Below are 26121 nucleotides of genomic sequence, written 5' to 3' on the forward strand. Positions count from 1 at the left end.
ACATACACAAAAATTCATAAAAATGAGCACCAGTAACATATTATCCAGGCCAAGAGCATCCACAAAACTATTTTAACAATTGCTGACTCTATCCAGTCCTGACTCTCCTTGCCCAAAAAGAAAGGCTATTCACGCTGCTCTTAAATCCCTCATGGTGTCTTCAGTGTGCCCCAGTTAACGGTTTAATTATGACGCAAGGGTGCAAGTTCCCTAGAACAGCTTGAGTCCACATAGAGAGCAACCATTTAAAATAGTCTAATTTCAACATAACTAGAAGTGATTATTTAGAGAACGTGAAGATTTTTTTAGATCACAAGCTAGGTATCAACAACAGTAAGGATCAAAAGATACCTCACTGTCCATACACAGTACAGAATGTTGGAGGAGTTCATGCTGAACCAATCACTACCAGCTCTAAGAAGCCTCCAAATTCTTTCTGGAAAGTTACATGACAAATCCCTGGCACAGAGATACTGGAATTAGCCTCAAGTTTAACAAGTCCACCCCCTCACCCAAGCAGGGTCAACCACAGCAGGCTGCCTCTACTTGGGTGTTACAACATCCAAGGATGAAGACTTTACAACCTCCTCCAAGCACTGTGCCAGTGCTTGACCACCCTCACAGTAAAAAAAATCCCAACTATCCCTGTCCAGTAATTTCAAAATAAAATTTATTTCTCTTTCTGCCTAGAAAAAAATCCCAGGGCTGCGAGGGCCAATTAGGCAGCAGCAGAGAAAACTAAAATTTTCGGCACTGAAGCACACAACCAGGGATACTAAAAATGGCTCTTCAGCAAACTTAGTGGTACACACAATTTCTTTTTTAAGTAGATATAAAGTTTAAAACTTTAATCCTACCACACATTGCAGTTTGATTTTAAAAAAGCACCGTTTCTAGAAGAAACAGTGTAGTTTTTAAAGGATTTATGAAGCTGTGGAGAAGACCAACATTATTGCTGAAAACGTTGTGCAAACACTACATACCTTTCAAGATTCCCTAGCAGAAGCACAGTTAAGGAGTAAGGAAAAAAAAATCTCTTGCATTCTGAATAGTTAAAATGTCAGCTTACTGGGAGGCAGAGAAATGTTGGAAGAAGGCAGCAGGGCCAGGACTGCCATCCAAATCACACTTGTGGGTAAGGAAGTCTTGTAGAGCTTTCTCTAACAAAAAAGGAATACCTCATCCTTATCTGTCTTGTTGCTCTCTGAGTACAAATATCTCAATAAGGATCAATACAATATTCTCAATAAGGATCTAAATAGTCCTCTTCATTCAGACAAGTTACCTGGACCCACAGAGAAATCAGTCATAGATTTATTATGTACCAGGTAAGCACAAAGCCATCCAGTCACTTAGGGGCTGTTCCTGTGGATGTGTGGCGATATAGTGGGACAGTGCGCTCAAGGCCTCTCTCACTGGGAAGATGCTGGCAAGGAAATCTCCTTCCATGGCAGAAAATTGCCAGGTAGGCCATGGTTCTCCCCTTCCTAGCTCAGTCACTGAACTGCCACACCTTCTCCCACTCACCCTCTTCGGCACTCCAAGATCCTAAAGCCTGAAGGGGTAAAGGAATGGCACACATTTGTGTATGCGCAAACAGCAAGTCAAATCTCCTGCTGAGATCTATCACACCCACCTGGGAGCCATCCCAGGGAATCTGAAGAGCCTCACTTGAGAAAATCAGATTCAAATATTGAACTGGAAAGAGCACATAGACTGGCAAGGCAAATAGGAGAAAGTATGCACTGTAGGAGGTATATTTTTGGGCAAAAGCAGGAAGAGAAAAATAACGATGAAGAAAGAGCAACAGCAAGTGCCAAAAATAACTTCTCTCTCATGCAATGATCTTTAAGCCTACTTTCCGATTAACTAGTTTAAAAATACCCTGGAAAAACAAGCTTTCCATTTCATCAGAATAACTGAAAAATTAATGTCACATTCACCAGAACACCTAATAATTCAGAAGCCAAGCACAATGCTTGTGAAAATACTAAAGGACAAATTAAAGTATTCACTAGCTCTTTTTTGGTGTTTTTTTAATATCTAAGTGAGAAAAAATTTACAAAATCCCAATTCTGAGAGAATTGCATTAAATCTCTACCTGTATCTATAAATTCTTTAGTAATTCTGGAGCCCTTTTACATATATAACTTTCAATCAGCTCTAAAAATTGATAATGGTAATTTTTAATTTAAATGGTAATTTTTAATTTAAAAATTACCATTATATTACAGATAGCTATGAATGTTTTACCTCAGAAACTAGAAATAGCTCAGGCAAAGCAGCATGGAATGAGGTAGATGAACTCATGCTAAGATTGAGGTCTTGTCATTAATCTGTTTCTAGCACTCTTCCTCACTGGGATACTGAGCAGGAACCTCTCTTCACAGAAAACACAACAGTTTTCAGCACAGACAAAGCCTTGCCTCTGAAATTTTGGATAAAAGGAATTTTGAAGCATGAGACAGCAATTGCAAAGTCTATAAGAAAAACATGCCATAGACAAAAAAGCAGCATTTTCAGTATCAAGAAAAAAAAACTGATTTTACTAAGAAGCCTACCAATTTTATTTATTTAAGGTTTGAAATAGAAAGGTACTTCCTAGCCTTATCCTCCTTTTTTTTTCCCTTGGACTTATAAATGCAGCAGTTTTATAACTGGCAAGATTTCAGAATTTGTACATTTCTGACAGAATTTAATCCTATTATCTACTGCATCACTCAAGAGCTAAGACAATAAACCCCTGTCTATAGAATGGCTAAATTCCAAAAAACCCTTTCAACTGTTAAATAGCTTTTCAAATTCAGGCATCTACAAATTCCTCTCTAAATAGATTAGCCATAGCTAGTCAAAATTTATCTCTAGATAAGTGTTTATATCAAAACATGTAAAAGTCACTGTGAGCATCTTTAGGCTTTTAGATGTAAAAGTCTGCCTTAGTCACAGCCCTTATTTATACATATTTATATTTACAAGGCTGTCAACCACTTTCTCCCAGTAGTTCAAATACAACTTTTTTTTTTTTCCACAAAAGCAAAAGCTTCTGGAAACAGAAAATACTTCAATTTCATGGAGGAGAATGGAAGAAAACTGCCTGAAACTCAGTTTGCACCTGGGTTTAATATTGATACTCAAAACATCCTCATGTTTCTTACTACTTGCATCAGCACACCAGCAGATTCCTGTAAATCCATCACACTGGAATATACTCAGACAGTAATGATTTGCTCCCTCATGCTGGTTCATCCTCTGCTCTGACCCACTTCAGAGCAAATAAATATCCCTGCATTTAACGAGCCCACCATGGGGACTAACTGCTACATAGCACCTTGTAATGCAGAATTTTAATCTCTAACACCTACACAGAAATTGAATTTACACAAGTCAAAACTGGTTAATGAAAACCATTAAGTATCAATGAATGCTGACAAGTTGGAAATATTTCTGTGACTACTTCTATTAGGAAACACAGAAACAAAGTAGATAACAAAAATTAGTAATGCTACACTAGATGTAATGGGTTCTCATCAACAAAAAAAAAAAATTCTTATTTATGGACTGCATAGAATAGCTATATATATATATATATATATAACTCTCTATACAGATAATTTCATTAATAACTCTATTTAACTGTAAAGTATATATTATTATAAACAGAATTTTCAGTTTCTCTTAATATGCAAAAAGCACAAAGAACACTAACTGTTCACGTATCTTCCCAAGTTTCATGTTTGGAATTTTTGAGTCCTTGCATAGTAAGCTCTACAATTAGTACAGATTAATATTTAAGGACTGTGACAGCATCTTGCTTCTCTAGCTGCAGTGCAAATGAAGACAGTCCCTGCCCTAAACAGGACTGAAGGATAGATTTCTAGAATTATAGTGCCTACAGGCACAAATTTAAAAATCCAGCCTAATTCTCTAGGATTCAAACCCACTTAAGCTGGAAAAAAACCAAACAAGTATATGAGTTTTTGAAAGGATTCTGGTTTTGAGCTTTTTGGGGTATGTGTCCATGCAACACACACATCCCACCCCACAAACTCCATTTCCTGGATTTGTTTTTCCAACATTACCAAGTCTTAATGGTAGTATTTAGAGAGTTTTGGCCTTTTTTTCTGACAGAGTACACAACATGCAAAACTCAGCAGTGATGCTGTAAAGAGGTACACAGTGATGGAGGAGCAGAGGTTCAGAAAGCTGCCTATTTAAAAACCCCTAACAGTCAGGCTCAGTATGGCAAGGGCTATCACAGAATCCCAAAAGCATTCTTTAAAGTGAGCAAAGTATTTTGGGAAGAGAGGTGGATAAAAAAAGTTATGTGGGATCTTGGCAAATCCGTTCTCAAATCACTTTTCAGCAATGTTCACACAACATCTGCATGTTACAAAGAAAGCTTACTGTGAGTGCAAGAGAATGCAGGAGTACAGCAAGAAGAGCTGACTGTCCTTAGAGTCACTAACGCAACATCACTCATCAATTTGCTGGATATGCATTTATCCATCATTGAACATTGCCAAGAGAGGTGACAGCACGTTGTGAAAGATGACAGGCATTCACTACCTTAGAATCTTTAGGAAGACTGTTTCACTTGTTGCATTATCTGCACTGAAACCGACTGCAAATTGACTCAAGTTCTCCCGAAGAAGTAGGGAAAGAAGAAATTCCTGCAAGAGTTATTGCAAAAACATTACAAGCCCTAAGTCAAAACATGCCAACACAGCCTCAGACTGGGCTTGAATTGCTGTCTCTTTGGGAGGATTCCTTTCAGTCAAAAAAGGACTCATCCTAGCAACACTGAGTTACTAAGAATAAACTGCATTTAAGACATCTTATGCTGCAGTGCAAAAGTCTCAAAGCAGACAGAAGTCAAACAAGTAGCTCCCAGTAGAAAACAAGACCATTCCTTCCAGTCATGTGGTAGCTTTTCTACATCCTGAATATTTTCTGTTCAATTAAAATTGTCTTTTTATTTATTATTTGTTGTTGTGATGTAACAGTATCTAAGATACATCTGTAAAACTAAGGGGGGGTAAAAAAAAACCTGACTAGCTGGTTTGGTGGAAGATGGAATTTGTGTGGGACCAAAACAAACTCAAGTGAAATTCAGAAAATTGTTACAACAACAAAGGGAAAAATGAACAAATAAAATAAAATTTAAAACTCTTAAACCCAGCCTTCATTTTTATATTTTTGCTGCTATTGTTTCTAACATGGCCAACACAACTTTTTTTGAGGGAGAAATATCCCTCAGCAATAAGCGACACTGTGAGTTTGATTCACAGGGAAATGGTCCCTTTTTAGATTTACTCATGACTTTTTTTACAATTTTATTTGGCTAACACAACAAAGCATCATTTATTCACCAGCTCATAACTTGATGAAGCAGAAGGATAACCAAATGGGCAAATTCTACTAGGATCAAGACTGGATTCAAGTTTGTGGTAAGGATAAAACATCTGCTTATCATTCTTCCAGGAACAGCTGCTGCTTAAAAAACTCCAGATTATGTTTCAGAATTGGAAAAATCATTTAGTCATGCTCTTCGAGCAGCAACAATGTACCATTTATTTTCAGTATGCAGAGTTAAATCTGCTCCAAGACCTTTTCCAAAGGGATGGCATCACAGTATCACTTGGGAAAAAATAAGATCATGGAGAATAAAGACTTTGGCATTTACAAGTAGACTGTTTTGGATCAACCCACTATTTGGTGAAAAGAATAAACAAATAACCTAGAAAATTTTAATTTTAATTTTAATTCTTTCAAGTACTTGCTCAAGTTTTAAGTTTTCTGTGATTTGTGCACTATTTAATGAGATTTTGTAAAAACATAATCACAAGATTTACATTACTCTACACTTTGAAAAGTACCTAGAGGTTATTCAACAATAGAACAAAAATTCACTGACCTAATATATTAAAAAAAAAAAAAAAAAAAAAAAAAAAAAAAAAAAAAAAAGAGAGCACTTTTGGAAATGTCAGACAGGTGCTGTCATAAAAATTACCACCTAAATATGCTACAATATGAGCAGAGACATTTTTTCTATACAGCTATTTTGGTTACTACTACCATACTACATCCATCATATCTCTTGCCCTCTCTTCACAACTCTAAGCAACTAGACAAATGCAAAAACACTAAAATTGTGTTGGTTATTGAGAGAGTAACTAACAAACTTATTTCCTTTTTTCCTCTGATTAATTTCTCCCTATTAACATTACATTCATTAACAAGTTTGTGTTTGAGCACTTTGACCACCAACTGTACATTCCACCCTGTTCCCTCATTTTTCTGATTGTTGCAGTTTTCTTGTGCTGATTTGCCAGTTCACTATCAAATACCCTTAAAAGCACAAGTTCTTCAAAACTTCATAATAGTGTTCATCAAAATGCAAAATATAATTTATCTTCCATAACTATAACCTTATACATCAGCTGGGCTCACATGCTTCACATTGATCCAGCACAGCTACTTTGAAGTCAGGAATCCACAATACATTTAGTTAGATCTGGGACTCAAGGACCGGGATATTTTGGAGAAGCAACCAAGAAGAGCAGCCTCAAAATAAACATATATATAAGATCTAATACTGCACACTTCAAAGTCATGGGAAAGATTTTTATCAGTTTCACTGGTTTGCTATTCAGGCCCAGTATCTGGTTTGATTTCTTTTGCTCTGCTCCTCCTCTCTACTCATCACCCTGCACAGGCTGTCATATCCTACCTCCTAATGCTTCATGGAACTGCACGCAGAACACAGGCACTCAAAATGCCAAACAGCAAGAGAGAGTTTGCAAAGTTAAACTTAGCAGCAGCTACAAGGTTCAGAAATCACCTACATTTCCAAAGAGTCCCCAGGAATATAAAACACAAAAAATCTTCGTCTAAAGAATGCTCTGACTCCAAAGTTATGTTACCAGACAGGCACACTCCTGAAAATGCTGAATGTATTGCAGTGGACAGCTGTAATTCAGGTGAGTTTTATTCTTTGCTTTAACCTCCGGGAAAATAAATGCTTTATTGCACTTTAAAATAAAATAAGAGAAGGCAATATTTAGACATTTTATGAAGGGAATGCTTTCTAGAGTATTATGGACATAGGATGTTGAAAGGTAACTACCACAACAAAATACGAAACTCTATGAAGAATTTTAATATCATTATTTCAAAATTCAGTTATCAGAACTTCAAACACTAAACAGCAGTATTTAGTTATAATGTCCCTAAATAAAACTCATATATTTGGCAGCACTCAAATATTATTTAAAAGCCACATTTTGTTTTTTTTTTACGGGAGTTCCACTTCTGAATGTTATTTATTGACCAACAAGTGACAAGAGACTTAAACTACAATTATGAGATGTTCAAATTTTTTAAATATATTTAAACACATTTGTATATCGAATGATAGAAGCAAATGTCTATTTGCATATATATGTGTAAGTATGCTACTTAACTAATATAATAATATTGATCATATAACGAATATGAACAAAATTACAGGCATAAGCCATTCTTTCAGGGCTAGAGACCAGCTGTATAAATCTTACTGTTAGATTTGCCTTCCAAATTCTAAATGCCAAATACCAGCCTAAAGCCTAATCAAGCTGAAATGACTCTACAGAGCCCTAAGATTTGGTTACCCAAGCCATGCACACATCATAACTGTGGCATTTGCTTGCAGCAAATTCCTCTCTCATCCCTGCTTACCATGCACTGGTTCATCTCAGAGAGAGCTCTTGGAAGTCCTTGATTAGCTGAAGTGAATGCCAAGTCTTTAATTAGATAAAATCCCTCAAAGGATGGTGTCAGTCAAGCAGTGTCCTTGGCCTGCTAGCAGCAGTGGTGTTCTCCAGATGCACAGGCCAGGCTGCAGAGTCCCTTCCAGCCCTGCCAGTAATCAGGTGAACAGCATAGGGGCATCTCAACCAGCTGCCCTTGTGAGGGGAATTTTAACTGGTTGGGCCACACATCAGGTGCATCCTTCCCAGCTAAATTGTTCCTATGTCACTCATCAGCAGGAGGTGCCTGCTGTACATTTCTACAAACCAACAGCACAGGGCTGGTGACTAGGGTTGCTGGAGCTAGGAAGTGTTGGTATGGGAATGTTGATATTCCAGTAAGAAGGACAACTGCTAAGAATTTCATTGACTGTTCAGTCACTAAAGGTGTATTCCCCTAATGCAAATGTGTTGTGCTTAAATATTTAGTACTATTTAAGGTTCAAGATACTAAGAATCAGCTTTATACAATTGCCTGCGTTGCCAAATATCCCTGACTTACAACTCTGGACAGGAGCATCAGCCAAAATCAAGAGGTTTATGCTGCTACTCCTAATTGTTACCTGAGCAGCAGCAGGATCCAGTGTATAAAATCCCTCACAGGGCTGCAATGACTCAATCAATAATGCCACAGAACAAACCACAGAACATAAATGCCTATTAGAAACAGCCCAATGCAAAACACAAATACTGACACTCTGAGTGAACAGAGATGCATCCAGCACAAGCCCAAACAAGTCTGAAAATGGCTTTACTTTACACTTCTGCCTGCTGGGGCACATTTATCACTGAAAGCAACTCTCCCTGAAGCACTGCTCATCTAATTTGCAGTCAGTGCCTGTAGCACCTTCTTCCCTCTCCTACACTACACCAGAGTCATTGTGAGAGTTTGTTATTGATGGAATGTTGCAATCACTGGCTCTGCCCAAATACTACAGTTACATCACCTATAAAATGTAAACAGAAATGCACAGAAAAGTTAAATCTGCTCTTAATGGTTATTATACCATGGTGATTTCCTGCCAACAGAGAATGAGGCCTTTGTTCCATGCCAACATTTAACAATTTCTGCAGACATAGTCTATACAGAAAAAAAACCCATTACCTACTCAACAAAATTTTTGTAATGCCATAACTATCTAACTTTTAGAAGACATACCAATAAAAAATACACAGATAAAATGTAAGGTATTCTAAAAATGGCTGTATCAAATAGAACTGTGTCTGTCCCAAAGGGCACAGTTTTAAGGTGTCAGCTTTTTAATCAGTGCAGTTGCAGCAGCACACAAGCCAAGTGTAACCCAGTTCCAAGGACAAGGCCAGGAAAGAAGCTCCCAAAATGCAAGGAGCAAAAACAGAACCACAGAAGCCACATCACTCATGCCATCCTGTTTGCCGTGTTTGGAGTTTCTGAAGGACACTTGTTTGTAGACTATTTAAATTCTCCAAATAGTGCAGTCTAATTGATATTTATATAATATTCTGCTCACAGTTATCTGCATTTCCCTCTCCCTCTTACACTTAAACTTTTTTGCAACAGATGTTATAAAAGGTTTTATACCAGAGTGAATTTTAACAGACACTGAATAACACCGACTAAAAGTTTCTCAGTGTACAGCTACACAATATCAAATAAATATTCACAGGTCATAGGGATGTAAACACTGTAAAAAGTTTGACAAGTTTTAGTTCAGAATCCAGACAGCACATAGAATCAAATATTTGAAAAGTCACTATTTGTGACTGTGTTCTTTTACCATACACAGGATCATTTCAGTTGGCAAAGACCCTGAAGAGAGTCCAGCCACTAATCAACTAAACCTAGTTTTCATTCTTATTTCCCACACAGAATTATTGTGTTTAGTGCTTCTACAGACAAAAATTATTTCACTTACTATTTCAACAGCTTCAAAGCTTTTGCACTGAAAGGACAGTGAAAAGTAGCCAAGCTTGTTTTGCACAGTTTGAGCTGACATATCGTGCTCCTTGGCCTTGTATTACAAATATACCATTATTCAATTAGATTGCTTGATTTACTGAGCAATATGAATTATTCTGTACCTCTAAATGGAAGGAAAAGCTTGAGCTGATAGAACCCCTTCCAAAACAGTTCTGCTACATACTATAACAATAGATACCAATTACAAAGTATACTAAGTATCACTAAGTATAAAATGGCAAAATCAGGTAAACATTTACATTGCCTCCTCACTACAAAAAACCATCACATTTAGATTTAAGTTTGTTTTAAAGCAACAGTCCTGTTATCTGAATATTGTTTTAAAAACTTCAAATTAAATGTCTTTTTCCAAACAAGTAGTATTTCAAAAACTACATTCACAAAGCTGTTGGGCACATTTTCACCCTGGTAGAGCAGCATGGTACTAGAGAATTCAATAAACCTTTAGCAATTACAACCAATTAAGAAACTAAAATCAGCATTTCAAAAGGCATGCACAGGCACTTCTCCCACCTAGACCTTAATTTTTTTTTTAAAAAGTCACATGCTACACTGAATAACACTACATAAAAAAAACTCCTCACACACAGGCCATTATAATTTCAAAAATTCAAAATTGTATCTTACCAAGACTGAACTCCAGCTTTGGATCATTTGCAATTCTCTGAATACCTTAAAAGGTCAAGAAAAAAAATATTAGAGGTAATTTGATTTCCACATCTTGCTTTTTAATACATGGTAAAACTTTTACATGCCTATAACTGTCATTGCCACTGAAGTAACATTTTATATTAGAAACTCATGGTCAAAGCAAACTTGGATGAAATACTTGCCTGAAAAAAGGCTACTTTTGAAGAAGACTTCCTTCTTAATAGAAACCTTCTGTTGCTAGGAAAGGAAAGTAGGAAAAAAAGCCAAGGTTTTCATGGCTGTGTTACTTGTAAGATTTTCAGTCACAAGAACTGACTATATGTGTGTTGGGAAAATACTACGTCTCATAAGTAATTTTTAAGTAGGTATGTTATCACATTAAAAACAAGCCCCATATTTAGTGAAAGTAGGTAGATCAGGTTAATATAGTAAAATATAAACACATTATTGATCTACAAACAAACTGTATAGCAATAAGCCAAACTTCTTTTTGTTGGAGAATAAATACATTTATTCCTCTTCTTACATAGCATGAAGAAGAACAGTTCAATCCACTGTGGAATTATGTTCTATTTCAAAGGGCAACTATTTTCTTGTGCTAAAATAAAGGAGTGAATCACAGAGATACAACAAGAGAAAAGTAGGAAGCAAGGAGGGACAGGTGAATAACACCTAGTTGTTCACCTGAAACATGAAGTAATTGGATCACAACTACAGTTTCAATGAATTTGCAGAAGTTAAACTCTCTCTTCTTGACATTTTTTGTACTGTCTCCAGTAAGCATTATTAATTATTGGTCAGTATGGAAGAAATTGGTCAGATGGGAAGGATTGAGTTAGTATATGAACTGGACTAAGATTTTTTGTTTAAAAAAAAAATTTAAAAACCCACAAACAAAAAAATCACCCCAAACTTATAGCTGTGTCTGCTCCATAAAAACATGATGCTGCTAAGTCTAGACTCACACCGTTCTCATTAGTGTAGCTATTCATTCACATCTGTCTGACGAAAATTACAGCTGCAGAGCTTAGGTCAAAAAGAAAAAAAAAAATTGGTGTTTTTTGTTTGGTTTGTTTTTTAATGGAGCTATAATAAATTTCTGAGTTGAACTCTTCCAGTAGCATATTGGCCTGAAACACCTTCATGAATATGCTGGCTACAGCATTGATTAAGGGATCCGGCAACTGAAATACAGTCTTCTGACTCCAGTGCACCAAAAACAACTCAACATACTTGCATTCAAATCCTCAGTCTGCTTTTACATCGCATAGAACAAACCTGTGATACTAGTTTAAGTATCACTAAAGATTTATACATTTATCAATATTATCAGACTATATTTTAAACAGTAGTCCATATAGGACATAAAAGAGGAAAAAAATGCTTTAGTTCTTATGAAGAAAATAGGTTAGAGAGAAAAACTCAGAAACACAGAAATCACATGTTTGTTCCCCTGAAAGTTATGTGCATAAACAAAAATATATCAGGGAAAAAAAAATTAAAGACAACTTTCACCAGTTTATTTCCTCTAAACTGCACTTTGACAAGCAAGAAGCTGAACAGCATTTTGTACCCTGCTTGTGACACTATCTGAACTGCCACAGAGACTGGGCCACTTTTATTGTACCATTCCATAAAATGAGTACATGCACTTACTCGTAAACTGGGGCTCTCCTAGACTGTCTAACTGGGATGAAGGGAAAAACTGTCGTGCTTCATCAGATGATCTCTCCTCCTTGATTTCCATGATCAGCCTTTGGAGCTGCTGAATTTTATTCCGCAAACCTTCCGAGTTCACCTCTCCCAGTGCCACAGCCCAAGATTCACAGTCTGGCTTTGATGAAGCTTCGAGGCAAAGATCCGGTTCTGCACTCTGAAACTCTGCACTCAGAAAGCATGAAAGCAGCTCTTAGGGACTGTGACTGGAAAGGGGGATGATGGAAATACTGATGTCAAAGACAATCAAAACCAGTGCACACACACTTATGTTCATGGTCACAGAACCATGCAGCCCCATCCACCTCTGGAGTCAAATCCCAGCTCCTTCAGAATCGGTGCAGTACTAAACATATCCACAGAGTAGTTCCAAGATCAGTGAACAGATAGCTAAATTACGTGGCAGAATCAAACCAAAATGGGAAATCCTTTTCCAGCACAGATTCTGCAGCCTACCAGGCAGCTCTCTGAGCTGCTAATTTGACAATGAATTCAATTTAGCAAGGGCAGCAGACTGGTTCTGTCACAGAGTGGGATTCACCAGAATTAATGTGTCCATCATCTCTTCTATTAAAGATCTTCATTATGCTCAGCCTCTCATTCATCCTTGCCAGAATACAATCAGGAACACATGCAGATAATTTAGCATGACATAATTCCTCTGCAAAGACTCAAAAGGTTGTATGTGGGAGCTTCTGACCTCATTATTATCCATGTGTCATTTGCTGTTCTGCCTGAAGTCTAATTGTTTTATGATCAAATTTTCTGAGAACAAAGGAAGAAGAAGGGCGGAGCGGGGGGGGGGGAAGCTGAAGCTCCCAAGGAATCCAGGTAAGTAGCAAGGGCTGGTCATTTGATTAAGATTAGAACAGGAAGAAAAAACACCTCTTAGGCATTTAAAATTCTGTAGAATAGATAGCTTCACAGAGTCACAAACTCAATGAGACATTTAGTGCAACACGCACCAAGAAGAACAAACTGGGAAAGAAAATCAATGGTTTTTTTAAAACAAGTTACTACCTAATTTAGAAACATAAAACTCTATAAAACACCTGTGCTGTTGTATTAACAAGGATTAAAGTATTTCATTGGGCCTGAAAATCATTCTGAGCTAAATCAGCCATATATCATATCACTGGACAAAACAGAACACTGAAAGGTTTTCATACTTGGTTTGAAAATCCAAACAACATAGAAAAGTTCTTTTCCATACAAAGTGAACTTAAATTTCTTTTACTACCTGAGTATCTAACCTTGGGCACTTGCACACATATTATTCTAAGACTGTTTGCAAACTTCATAAACTGAGCATCTCAAAGTTACAATAACCTCTGCTTTTATGGTTATGGAGAGGATAAAAGATGAAACCTCAAGTCTAGAAGACTCTAAAAACTGTACACAAATCCCTGTGGAGTTAAGACAAGCTTTTTTTGTCTGGGCTGGATCTAAGGAAATCCAACTGTGTGACTGCAGATGCTGGAAAAATGCTGGGTAACATTTCATATACCAGCTGGACCATAGATTTCATGAGGAAAGACTTAAAGTGGAAACATCTGCTTTTGGGGCAGATAAAAAGGTAAGAAGGATTCAAATGCTTGCCTTTAACCCTGACTCAGTCAGAAAAAACACATATTCAATTCTAGAGAGAAGAATATTCAAAATCTTAAGAGAGCTTCAGATGTTCATTAGATCCTTTTTTCAGACAAGATCTTTCTTGAGCAACCAAACCTGACCAAGATGAGCTCTGCTGTTTATCCAAGATGACTGAAGAGACAGAAGATTTAGCTGTAAGCTCTCCTATGATCTGGTACTTCATGTGAGCCATACTTTCATGAAATAACCTTCAGAAACACCAGTATTTAGAAGAGCTATTAACTTTTCTGTTGCTCTGATAAGGTCTACACCAGCAGAGTGTTCTATTTCCTCCTGTCATTGACATCAATGAGTCTGAAGTCTGTCATATTTTATAGTACTTTGGAGCTACTAGAGGAAAAAAAAAAAGGAAAAGGAAAAGGAAAAGGAAAAGGAAAAGGAAAAAGGAAAAAGGAAAAAGAAAAAAGGAAAAAGGAAAAAGGAAAAAGGAAAAAGGAAAAAGGAAAAAGGAAAAAGGAAAAAGGAAAAAGGAAAAAGGAAAAAATAAACCAGCATCAAGATCAAAATTAACTAATTCACTTTAATTTAAAAAATAAAACATAAAACAAAAACCAACCAAACAAAACTTTAAAAACTGAACAACAAAAAAATAAGCCACCCACACACACACAAAAAAAAAAAAGCCACCAAAATGCACACACACACAAAACAAACCACAAAGTTAACATCTGCTTATAGCATTCAACCTTTAAAAGCACAAACAATTTTAATGAAAGCAGTTTGGATATCCAAAATACCTTAGGTGAAAGAAAAGCTGCCAGGGAAACAAGTCAGCAGTTAACAGCCAAAATATAAATATACCAAGGTGTACTTTTCTTTTCTCCCTTTATCTTTAAATGGAAATAGGAACAGTAATCTTGCCTTGAAATATCCTACCATTAGCTTGATAATAAACATCTGCTTTGGGAGGAAATCTATGTTTTTCAATACATGAAATCATGTTATTTTTATTTACCTCTTAGCTGTAAAAATCAGACTGCCAAGCTCAAAAGGCATACTAAATTATAATTAATATGCATGGAACCAGAAATTGAGAGTGAAATGCAGTAGGAGTGGGGATAATTCTGATCTAACAGATGCTAGTTTTGAGATGTGGAAATTCATTCTAAGCTATCACTTCAGAACACTACAGTCTGCTATATTTAGTTCCTTAGAGTACTCTGACAGCTAAGTTAAATTCTGAAAAGCATATGAAAATGCCTGGAAAATACTCATCACTGCAAATGTAAAAAGGTTTATTCTGCAGTAAGAATGAAGATATCAGTAGGTATACTGATACCAGTATACCTGGTATCAGTAGGTAAGTTACCCATTTTCCATTCTGTTTCAATGCACATAATCACAGCATGGTTTGTGTTGGAAGGGACCTTAAAGATTATTTAGTTCAAGCCCTCTGCCCCTGGACAGGAATACCTTCTGCTAGACCAAGACCCATCCAGCCTGGCCTTGAACCCTGCCAGGGATGGGACATCCACAACTACTCTGGGTAAACTGTGCCTGTCCCTCACCATCCTCACAGTGAAGAATTTCTCCCTAACACCTAAACCTGTTCATTTTTAGTTTAAACTCATCCCCCCTTGTCCTATCATTCCATTGCCCTGTAAAAAGACCCTCTCCAGCTCTCCTGTATATCCCCCTTTAGGCACTGGAAGGTTTATGTAAAAAAAGTCATCTTGCCAGAGGAAACACAACATGAAAAATGCATGCTGGTAAAAAAGTCTGTTGCAATAAAGGAGCACACAGGTTTATTTATGTAATAAAGATCATAATCTCTCTGCTCTTTTCCTTCAAATAGTTGCTGACTATTATTTTAAATCAGCTGCATACAGTACTCCCTAACAAGCTCAGACATTTAATTCCAAATATCATTAGGGGGAAAAAAATTGATATGAATCTTTCCCAAAATGAAATTAATGGACCCACAAATGTAATGAAGGCCTCAAAGGAAGGGCAGATATATCAGAAGAGCTATACAAATAATTAAATAAAAAATGCTATTCCATGTTTTATTAAAATATTAACATTTAAATAAATAACAGCTATATTAAATCATAACAATATAAATATTACACCTAAATGCAGTATTATTTCATAGGTAGAAAAAAGCACTTTATACTTTCCTGCTAAGAAGTTATTGTAGAACACAAGCACCCTGTGCTATACTGTTACTGCTGAAAGGAGTTACCATGAGTAGTTTTGGAAAAAAACCTTACCTTTTGCAAGCATTTACTGCTGACCTTAATAACAGTGCCTTATCTAGTTTGCACTCCTAGTTTTATTGCTGTGATATCATTTTTGAACAGGATGACACGTAAGCTTTAAGAACATAACATATTAAGAAAAGTTTCTACTTGTGAATCTGCAATAGCAGAACAATAATCCTCCTCTTAAAGATGGACATCCTCAGTGGGGTTTCCAGTTCATAAACCCAGGGAAAAACCTTCAAAAAACTAAACACACTGGTTTTCTTTTCAGAACAAACTTTAAACTTTATAGTACTTGTTGGAATCCAAAACACAGGCAATTCTCAGAACCTTGGGCCTGTAAGACAAAGCTTAGAATTAAACACAGGATTTGATCTGAGACCTTGGAAAAGGCTTCCAAACTTAAGTGCTAGAAGCAAGAATATGGATTTATAGTTTAAAGCAGAGACACATTAAGCTAAACGGAGGAAAGTTTAGAGTTTTTAAGTGTAGTAGTGTAAGTTTGTGTGTCATAACATGATTGGCTAAGAAAGCTTACACTCAAGCATGAGTCCATAAGATGAAATATTTAAGGATAGAGACAAAAGCATAATTATCCTTCTTAGCAGTGTTATATTGGTTTATAAATCCTTAAAAGGTCTTGTAACTAGAGGTCTTGGGACCATCTGAGCCATGCAGTGAAGATGTGAGCCGAACTCACCCCTCCTGCCTATGTACAAAATAAGAAAAATAAATCACACCATCAAAAGCAACTCAGAGGTCCCATCTCTAATTCCTTAAATATTCCTCCAAAATACCCACAGTACTAAACTGAAAGGAAAAGTATATATCATTGTATCTCTATCTCTTGCTGCTCCTCCTCATTTCAGTATCAGAGACTCTACAGAAGGCAAGACCTGAGGATATGGTCTGTTCACCAACAACTCTGTGCTTAAGCAGGGTCTCAATGAGACTTACTTCCACAGAAGTCAGCATAGAAAGTTCTGGTCCCACAGGACTTGTGCTGCTCAAATAAATAACTCAATGCCCCTACTCTGACGAACTGATGTCGAAAAAGGGAACTGCATAAACAGCTGACACATTCCTAGTGGCACTGGAAAGTCTTTTCTACTCTAATCCAACAGCTTAAAATCAGAAATTGTTGTATGTTGATGTTAGTTCCTTCATCCTGAGAAAACTTTTCCTTCTTTCCATTATTTCATAATAAAATTTATTCTTCCTAAGTTTTTCAATTTAACACTATTAGTTGCCTCTTTTCCCTCTAAATACTTATATAGGTCAGTTGTTTTTAAAATGAAAACAAATTTCTTGCTAAAAATGTCTGAGTGACATTACTCTGAATTTTTTAAAGTATTTTACTGTAATTTTAATCACAATCTTTTACACAGAAACTTTGGTTTCTGTTAATTCACCAAAAAACTTTAGACAGTTATTGGACCTGATTCTTGTCTTTCAAAAGACTGCAGTCTAGTGGAAAGGTTTTCAAAATAAAAACATAATAAAATAAAAAAATACATTTCCACTTTGATTTTGCAACTTACTCACTTGTTATTAACCTTCTTTTTTTTAAAGAAGATTTTATTGGTTTATTTTACTAAACAGTTAAAGGTGACAGGAAGACTGATGCTCTTTGGCTTGCTGTATTTCCCTTCATGAGAGTTTAAACATAACAAATGTTGAACACGACAAAGAAGAAATTACTGGAATAATTCAAATTAATAAAATGTACAAAGCCCATGGTCAAAATCCACAATGACGGCCTTGACTTTTTTAAAGGATCACTGTTTTTCCTCCTATGCTAACATGCAAAGTATGAGAGTTCAAAAAGGTTAAAGGTTGTCTGTCTCTTTTCACACACACCAGCAAAAAAGTAATTCTCAGCTCAGCTGCTAGATCAGCAGAGGAAAAGGGTTAAGAATACCAGTGAGTCACTGCCTCTAAAATATAAAGCACCATCACAGATAACCACCATATGCTGTAACAAAAGTAAAATGAAAGCTTTGATACATAAATTATATCCGCAGGATGTTTCTAATACAGACATCAGAGGCTTTTAATTCACAAATCTGTCTGAATTCTATATGCTGATGCATTTCATGTTCAAATTAGTAGTGATTAAATCATCCCATGGTTACTCATGATGCTATGTTAATCTTTCTTTGGAAGTTACATTTTCAATCAAAGATGAAGTATTTAATTAAAATTTTTATCTTCAGTGATTTTTTTTTACATTTTGCAATGCTGGAATAAACTTACGTAAGTTACTATTATAAGCTCCATTTAAGTCCCTACAGAGCCTCACTAAGAGTGTATTTGAGATTAATACAGCATGGTGCCCCAGGATGACTACTGCAGTAGAACACTATTTCTTCTCGTACCTGTCACCTTCCACATATGCCACACTGCTTATACCCATTCATTAAATACCACACCTATACTGGAAGCAATGCAAACCCCACAAATATTCAATACCACATTGGTATCTCAAGATCCCAGAACAAATACACTGCAGCATTCACTGAAAGTTCCCAGGGTGGCCTTTGCAAAGCAGTGGACTGCTTTTGCTGAATGGAAGCAGCTCCTATCTCTGGCTGGACCATCAGTCTGCATTTAAAAAGGCAGGATTCTGAGATCTCCTTTCTCTGCCTAGATCTGCAACAGAAACCTTTGCATATGCCTCACTGATTGCATCTCTATAAAAGGGAGTGATCCTGACCTGTCTTTCCAAGCCACCACTATTGAACCAAAAGTCTCCAAGTTTAAGTGGCTTGCATACTACAAATGACAAAAGGGAATGCTTGCTGTCTTAGGGGTATTCCTACATACAGGCCCCTTTTTTATTATTTTCCTGATTTACTAAATTCACCTAATATGATCTAAATGACTGACCTTGTATGAAAATCTCTGTTTTCTTCCTTTGCTCTCTCCCACCCTCCTCACCAGCCCTACCTGGATATTACAGCTCTTACCTCCCTAACTCTCACTAAGGGACCACACACAGTGAAGCAATACAGTGTTTAACGAATCTCTCTTCCTGAATGACAGAAGAGATTTACAGATCAAGAGACGGCAGTGCCTGCATGCTGTCTCTCACATCTGGTTTCACTTCACTGTGCCTGTGTTTTTTCTTGGGGACATTCCCAATTTTGCATTGTACACCATCACGTGGAGAAAAGGAAGCAGAGTTTTACATGCACAAGGCTCTGTACAACATAGTGGTCAACTTCAGACTGTTTCCATGGTCAGTTTGAACATCGAGTCACAGAGCTCCTATTGCCCTATTTCAAGGAAACACAACAGTGACCCAAAGACCACCCTGTCTTGCTAATGGTGACCAGCTCCCAGCAGAAGGGCACAAAAAGCCATCAGCCACACGCAGAGTCAAAGTTCACCTAACAAATCTTTCCCTTTCCTTCCATGGTCCACTTGGAAATCTTCTGAGTTAGGCTCCTTCACGAGCACTCAACTTGAAGCCCTGACAGGATTATCTACTTTGTCTGACTTCTTCTGTACAGCCCTCCTTTTTCACGGCCCACAGTGCCCAGAGGTAATCAGCAGCTCCACAGAATCACTAGAGGTTGCATGAACATATCCTTATTTTTCCCTACATGCCTACTCCACTGCCCTTCATTATGTTCTCTTCTTCAATACCCCAGTCAGTCTCCATTTCTCACTCTTACAACTTATAGGATTCAATCCACTAGTCAGAGATACACGGAGACAACTGGACAAAGGCTCTCTCCAATACCCCTTCACGGTTCCAAGTTGAAGCTTGCAAGATGAAGAAAATGTCCTTTTACCACAAGTTAAATCTCACAGCCTCTCTTGGAGCTTCTGCTGTGCTGTGGCACAACTCGCCTTCATCAGTTCCACAAGAAATTTGACATTGTGAGCAGGTATGTCCTCCTATCCTGCTTTCATCTGAATCCTTTAAAGTCCCAGATACACATTCTATAGCTTTTTTTGGCTCCCAATAGCCAATGGATCTAATCTTGTGACAACACAACTAGCTTTTCATGGTCAAAGCCCCTACTGATAAAAGGCCTCTCTTCCTAGTTCCTGAGTTTTGCTTTTCTCCCCCATTTTGTCTTCTGAATTTCATTCTACCCTATGGTACATGGATTATTATTTCACTTCTTTTAGTATTTTATCCTCATTCTGTACACTGTATATCATTTTCATTTGTCTTCAGTTTTGTTCTTATATCTCATAATAGTGTGGCTTTTCCATCCAACAAATCATCAGCCAGGTAGTCATCTTTGCTCTTCAGCATGGGAAAATTGCCAAGTCTGAAATACATTTCTCCTCTGTCTTGTCTTTTTCTCTACCTTGTTTGGTCATGCCCCAGGAATTCATCATCATTTGCTGACTCTGTTTACCTGGCGTTTCCTGCACTGTCTCCTATCTTCCCCTTTAATACGTTTTTAGAGGATGCACAGAATGCCACCCTTACGCCTGGATCCTACTGAAACACCATCAACCTTCAAAACTTGATTTTGGAAAGTCTGTCTCTCAGCTAGTTCCTAATTATACAAGCTTATTTCTTCCTCCACACATATTCACAGGCTGTTTTTTCTCCACAGGCAGCCTGAAGTGCTTACTCAGTATCCATTGTTGCCTATGTCCCCAGACTTTGGGCTTAAAATCTGCCAGTGTCGCTGCCACAGAAACTGTCCTGTTTGCAGGCTTCAGAGCTAATTGAGTCCTGTCAGCAAGTACAGCTATATTCTGGATTCAGTTCAGCAGCATTGTGTTCAAGCATTGTAACACAAGTGCCAGAAGGGAACTGACATAACTGTATTCATACTCATAAAGTTGGGAATTCTATGAATGAGCTGGTCTCATTGAAGGCACAATTAGAAAGTCTCAATTTGAGAGTCAGTGGGAAACATTCAGCTCTTCTAGTCAGGGAAAGCAATGCTTCCAAGCCCAGAAAGAAATACTTTTTGATGCAGCGTCTCAACTCCAGGTACTAAATATATTATTTTGTTCCCTACAAAAGATAAAGGATCTGAGCTACTCCCCAGAATACTACCCTAATAAGGATAAAATCCATAATGAATATAATTTAAGTCACTGCCTTCTCAAACATGATCAACCACTATGAATCACTTCAGCAGGTGATGACAAAACTCAGTGTAATTAATGCAACACTTTCTTAGAAGTGGGCTGGAGATTTTGGCACATAAAAAGATGATAAGAACTTGTACTGAATTTAAATGTATCCAGAAAGCAAACAAATGCAGCCTAACTTCTTTACCTCTGGTTCTTAGACCATCACAGCTAACAGAAAATGGCAAACTGTTCTAAGGACTTCAAAACTCTGCAGAGGTATCAGAAAGAATTCATGTCATATAAAAATTCTAATACAATGGCTATTTCAGTGGCTCCTGCAGAGAAAACTGTCAGCACTTTCTCCAAATAAAATCATTCCCCTAAATAAGGATTCTGATTTATATGAGATAGCTATTTTTTCTGCTGTTTTCAACAATTTTAAGAATGAAGAATTGGTAAGAGGTAAGAAAAACAGAAAACTTGTTATTTAATAGGGAGTTTAACAATGATCAGCTATTGAAGAATAAGATGCACTGACTATGCATCAACATAAATCCCATCCTGTACAAGATATGTGACAAAACAGAATCTCAAACTTCTACTTATTGTCAGAGGAAGATGGTGACATGGCTTTCACTTGATTTTACGATTTTCTCTGTAGGCATGAATTCAGAGACCACCAGTATTTAAGTATATGCATCAAACATACAGCAGGATATGTTTTAGTTAAATTTCTAGCAAAATTCCAATGCCTGGGTGACCGGGGTTTTTTATTTTCATTTTTGTTGGCAGAAATAAAAGCGTCACACAGAACATGTTGAGATATGTCTTAATTACTGAGAACTATTGAAACATCTGTTTTACTCCTGAATTCCAGTACCCAGAAGCACTCCAGGAGTACCACTTCAGAGGCATCAGAACTCTGAAACAAAGATGGCAAAACATTAGGATTCGGAACCTGACTGGGAAGTCTTTCTGTTTGGCTGTTCACACCTGAAGGAACATGGAGATACAAAGACAACAAAGCATAGAAGTCATTAGGCAGATGGATAAAGGCATTCTTTAATTATTGATCTGTGTCATCCTACTTCAGATCAATTAGTTACAAAATGAATAAACTGCAAGAAAAAACCCTACAGGAAATTTTAAAAAGTAACTTCAGAGGGTTTTTGTCATACTTCTGGTATTCTAAAGTTTAGATGACACCTCATTCCTAGGCAAGTCAGGCAAGCCCAGCTCATTCAAACTTTCATATTTTCTAACAAGGCGGAATCAAATGTCAGATTCTATTCAAAAACTAGGATATTTTCAAGTGAACAAAATATCACATAATTTTACAGAAGACATTTCTCTTCCATTTTTATTTGAAAGCGATTTCTTTATCAGCACTTGAAATTTCAAATATGGTCTCTGGCTATGAAATTCAAATGACATTAAATGATATGGACCTATTGCTGAATGCAATAGGATACAAATTACCACTATAATTTTTTGTGAGTGCTTTGCAGACAAGATGCAAACTCTTCTAGTTAATAAGTGTGACTCACATTTCAGAAGAGTGAAGCTATCAATCACTCCCTCAGGATTAATATTTTTTCCCTTAAAACTCTCATTATCCATTTTTTATCCTTAACATCTGGTAACAAATAACCCTTAGACTATGCACCCATACACTCCCTTCATACCAGGTTTCCAACAGGAATGTCACAGAGCTCATTCTTAACTTCAGTGAGATTTTGCAGGGATTAATGCAAATGCTTGTTTTAGCACTCCTTCCTCAGGTAGTACTTTATCCCTAAAGTGATCCTAAAGATAAAATCTTTTTCACATTGTGCAGCAATTTTACCAAAAGCCTGAACTTTAGTTTAACATATCTGCCACTTACTTAATGACTTCATAAAACAGTTCATATTTACAACACCTGCCTAATATGCCCAAGTTTTCTTGTGCACCCCTTTCTCTGTATCTATGCTGCTTTATTTGGCCCACAAGACTCAAACTTTTTGCCAAGTGTTTCAGGTTAATTTTCAAGTGGATGTCTTGATCCTGCTTTTCTCACAAAATGACATTTTACTTACATAGTGATGCTGTCTTTCATGATCAAAATTGTGACAATTCTATACAAGAAGACTGAAAGGCTGACTAGAAACAGAACACATAACATTTCAGAAAGTCTAGAAAGGATTTCCTTGAAACTCTATATTTATTCTCTCTAACCTTTTACCACTTACTAAATGAATACTCCAAACCCAGTTGTTAAACACAAATCAACACCCAAAGGAAACAAAAGGTTAAAATAAAACAGAAGAGTATGAAAAAAGCACACAATGTTGTATTGAAGTATGCCAGAATTCAAGAGACAAGCTGTAGTACACTAAGAAAAAACAGGTTTATCTAGAAACTACTTATAAACTGATTTCTTCAAAAAATTATTCAGACTTGTCTGGTCTAAAAGGAACATATGGTCATGCAGACACAAAAACAGCCCATCTGATTGTTTAAAACAAATAGAAAAGGAGGAAGTAGTTAAACAATGCAGTGAGTTTTGATAGTAACCCAAGTGCTATGTTGAGAACTTTTTCAGTTATAGAATCCAGCAAGGCTGTGGCAATATATGGCAACCAGCAGCAATTCTCAAATGCTGTTGAGCGAGGCATTGTTTGAGGATCTACCAAGTCTTTATGAGCAAGAGCTAAAGTTAGTTTGGGAAAATAGGCAATAATAGTCCAACAAAACAAGCAGCAGACTAATTAGGAAGAGTTTTCCACTGCAATGATCCCGGTAACTATTTTAATTCTTTACATTTCAAAGCCCCAGTAGAGTCTCCCTTGAAACCAGATAACCCTTCCTTGAAAAGTAGATAATGCAGGCTCATTCCTTCAAGAGCTGGCAATCTTTCAGTGGAGATATGACCAAGACAGAAGCATGAGAAGTCCCCAGACTTAACATTCCCTCCAAAACATGTAACTGTGGTAAGTGGATATATATGTCACTAGGCAAAGAAAAGCAACTCCTTGTTACTCAGTTTTGAGGTGAGCCAAGTGTTTGGAAAGACAAAGGATAATGAATGAAAGCTTCCATGTAGTTTTCTATAGTCACCAAGACTGAAAGACGTGGTGTTTTGATTTGTATATGAATGGCAATGTGTAATACAAATAAACTGGCAAGCAGGCAGCAAAAATAGCTTTCAATTCTCGAGAAGATGTCTCAGTGCAGTCTGTCTCACAATGCAGTTGACATACGACAGCAATTGCAAACACAAGAGAGAAGATGATTTCAAGTTCTCTACATTTTAAGCCCCCAGATGCTGCATCTCAAGAGCCTCTTTAGAGACAAGTTACTCCCCTCTCTGCACCAGTGGAAGCTGGAATGAAGCAATGCTGCAGCTACAAATGAATGGCAATGCTCTTCCAAGATCCACAACCCAGACCACTGAGCAGAGGATGTGTATTTACTTCTTCTGTACATAAGAGGAAACAAAAAGGGAAACAAGAGAAAGGGATGAAGGAGCATAAGGCTGCCAGAAAATAAAGCACCTGTTGCTGCAAAACATTCCCACATCCTGACACAAGCCTGAATAAAAAATCCTCAGAATTGCCATTATGGCAGACTTTTCATCCTTTAGACAAGCTGTGCTGTGGCCTGTCACACAAAAAGGTAATTTACTTACAAATTAAATCATAAAATTGTAATCAAGAAAACCATTATGCATATCTGATAAAGGATCAGCTTTGTATTTCAACACCTGAAGAGATACAAAATTTCTCTTATTTTAGATGCTTAACATAAGCTCATCTGGACTAGCTATTATCTTAATTCTTCTAGGTTTTCTTTCATTAAAAGGGCACATTGTAATGATCGGGTCTTTATGCATAGAAAATATGATCCAAATCAGATCTGTTCCACTGTGTTAAGGAATAATATATTAGGGGGTTTTGCTCCTGCCATTGGTATTATTCAATAATTGTTATAAAAACTTAATGAATCAATTCAAATGCCAAACAGCAACTAGACAAACTCTTACATCTTTCTCTAAACACTGACAAACTCAACAGGCACTCCACCACCATCCCAGATCGGGAAATTGTTTTAAAACGGTGATTTGAGGAGACAATTAAATTACTTCTAAATCTGAATTAAATATCTCAGTGAAACTGCTGAAGAAGAGTCATCAAATCTAGAAAATTAAAGCACTGAAAAACGTTTGAATCTGTCAAAGAGAACATCACATTTGAGCCATTTTTGCATTCCTATAGATCTGATTTGATGTACCGCTGTAGGGGGGAAGAAGTATGTCATTGTGAATCAATTTTACAATAGGAGATTTGGTCCTGGAGGCAGGGCAGGGAACCCACTGATAGGTACATCAAGCCAAGAACTAAGCTGACAGTAAAAATTAGAAGTGACATTCAGGTAATTCCTTTGTATTAAAACAGTAAGTAGAAAAGTAAAGCTATAGCAATGTAAAAAGAACACAACAGAAAGTAAAAATTCTTCTAATAAGACATTATTTAAAGCCTCCCCAGTCAGCTGGGTGGTGTGTGTGTGTGTGAATTGCCCAGCTTCTTTCTTTTAAAAGCATATATTCACAAATTTGAAAAAATAAAATTAAAACTCTGTAGACTAGGGATGCTACATACATGAAACTACTTGTGTTTTTTCACATCAGTTATTTTCCCTGGTACTGACAAATGAGCTAATCAGACTGCTAGTAGCTCAATAATGCAGGTATGTACATGGGTTACACTTTTGACAATGCCATAAAAACACTACCACCTACATCAGATATTTGGGCATTAGCACAGATGATGTTCATCACTCCACAGATAAAGTACAGCTTTATTATAGAATCAACAAGAAAAAAAAGGAACAGGAATTATAGGGTAATATCATTCACAAACAGAAAAGCTAGTGGCCTTAAATTTATTTCAATACATTTCCATAGCAATATGTACATTACCAAAGAGAGTAAAAAAATTTTTCTAATTTTGAGATATTAACAAATTACTCCACAAAGATATAATTTGCAGAATTAAAAACACCCCTTATAATGCTAGCAAGCAGAATTCAACAATTAAAAATCTCCTTCAATATT

The 26121-nt window shown here is 36.8% G+C and overlaps 1 protein-coding gene across 10 annotated transcripts in view; it reads right to left on the reverse strand.

The window, feature by feature from the left end:
- INPP4B (inositol polyphosphate-4-phosphatase type II B) overlaps positions 1 to 26121 on the reverse strand; it is a 312388-nt gene that overhangs the window by 187315 nt on the left and 98952 nt on the right. For 6 of the 10 annotated variants that reach the window (XR_009486134.1, XM_059843839.1, XM_059843837.1 and 3 more), the window contains 2 exons: positions 12055 to 12279; positions 10375 to 10419 (listed from right to left, as the gene is read on the reverse strand). The exons of the other annotated variants lie outside the window; for them this stretch is intronic. Coding sequence is in view for 5 of the 6 variants with exons in the window: in XM_059843839.1 (XP_059699822.1) it covers positions 10375 to 10419; positions 12055 to 12145 (136 nt within the window). In the remaining variant the exon portion in view is untranslated. The remainder of the gene's footprint in view (positions 1 to 10374; positions 10420 to 12054; positions 12280 to 26121) is intronic. 10 annotated transcript variants of the gene reach the window in all.

This window comes from Haemorhous mexicanus, chromosome 4 (assembly GCF_027477595.1).
Source record: "Haemorhous mexicanus isolate bHaeMex1 chromosome 4, bHaeMex1.pri, whole genome shotgun sequence".
Lineage (NCBI taxonomy): Eukaryota > Metazoa > Chordata > Aves > Passeriformes > Fringillidae > Haemorhous > Haemorhous mexicanus.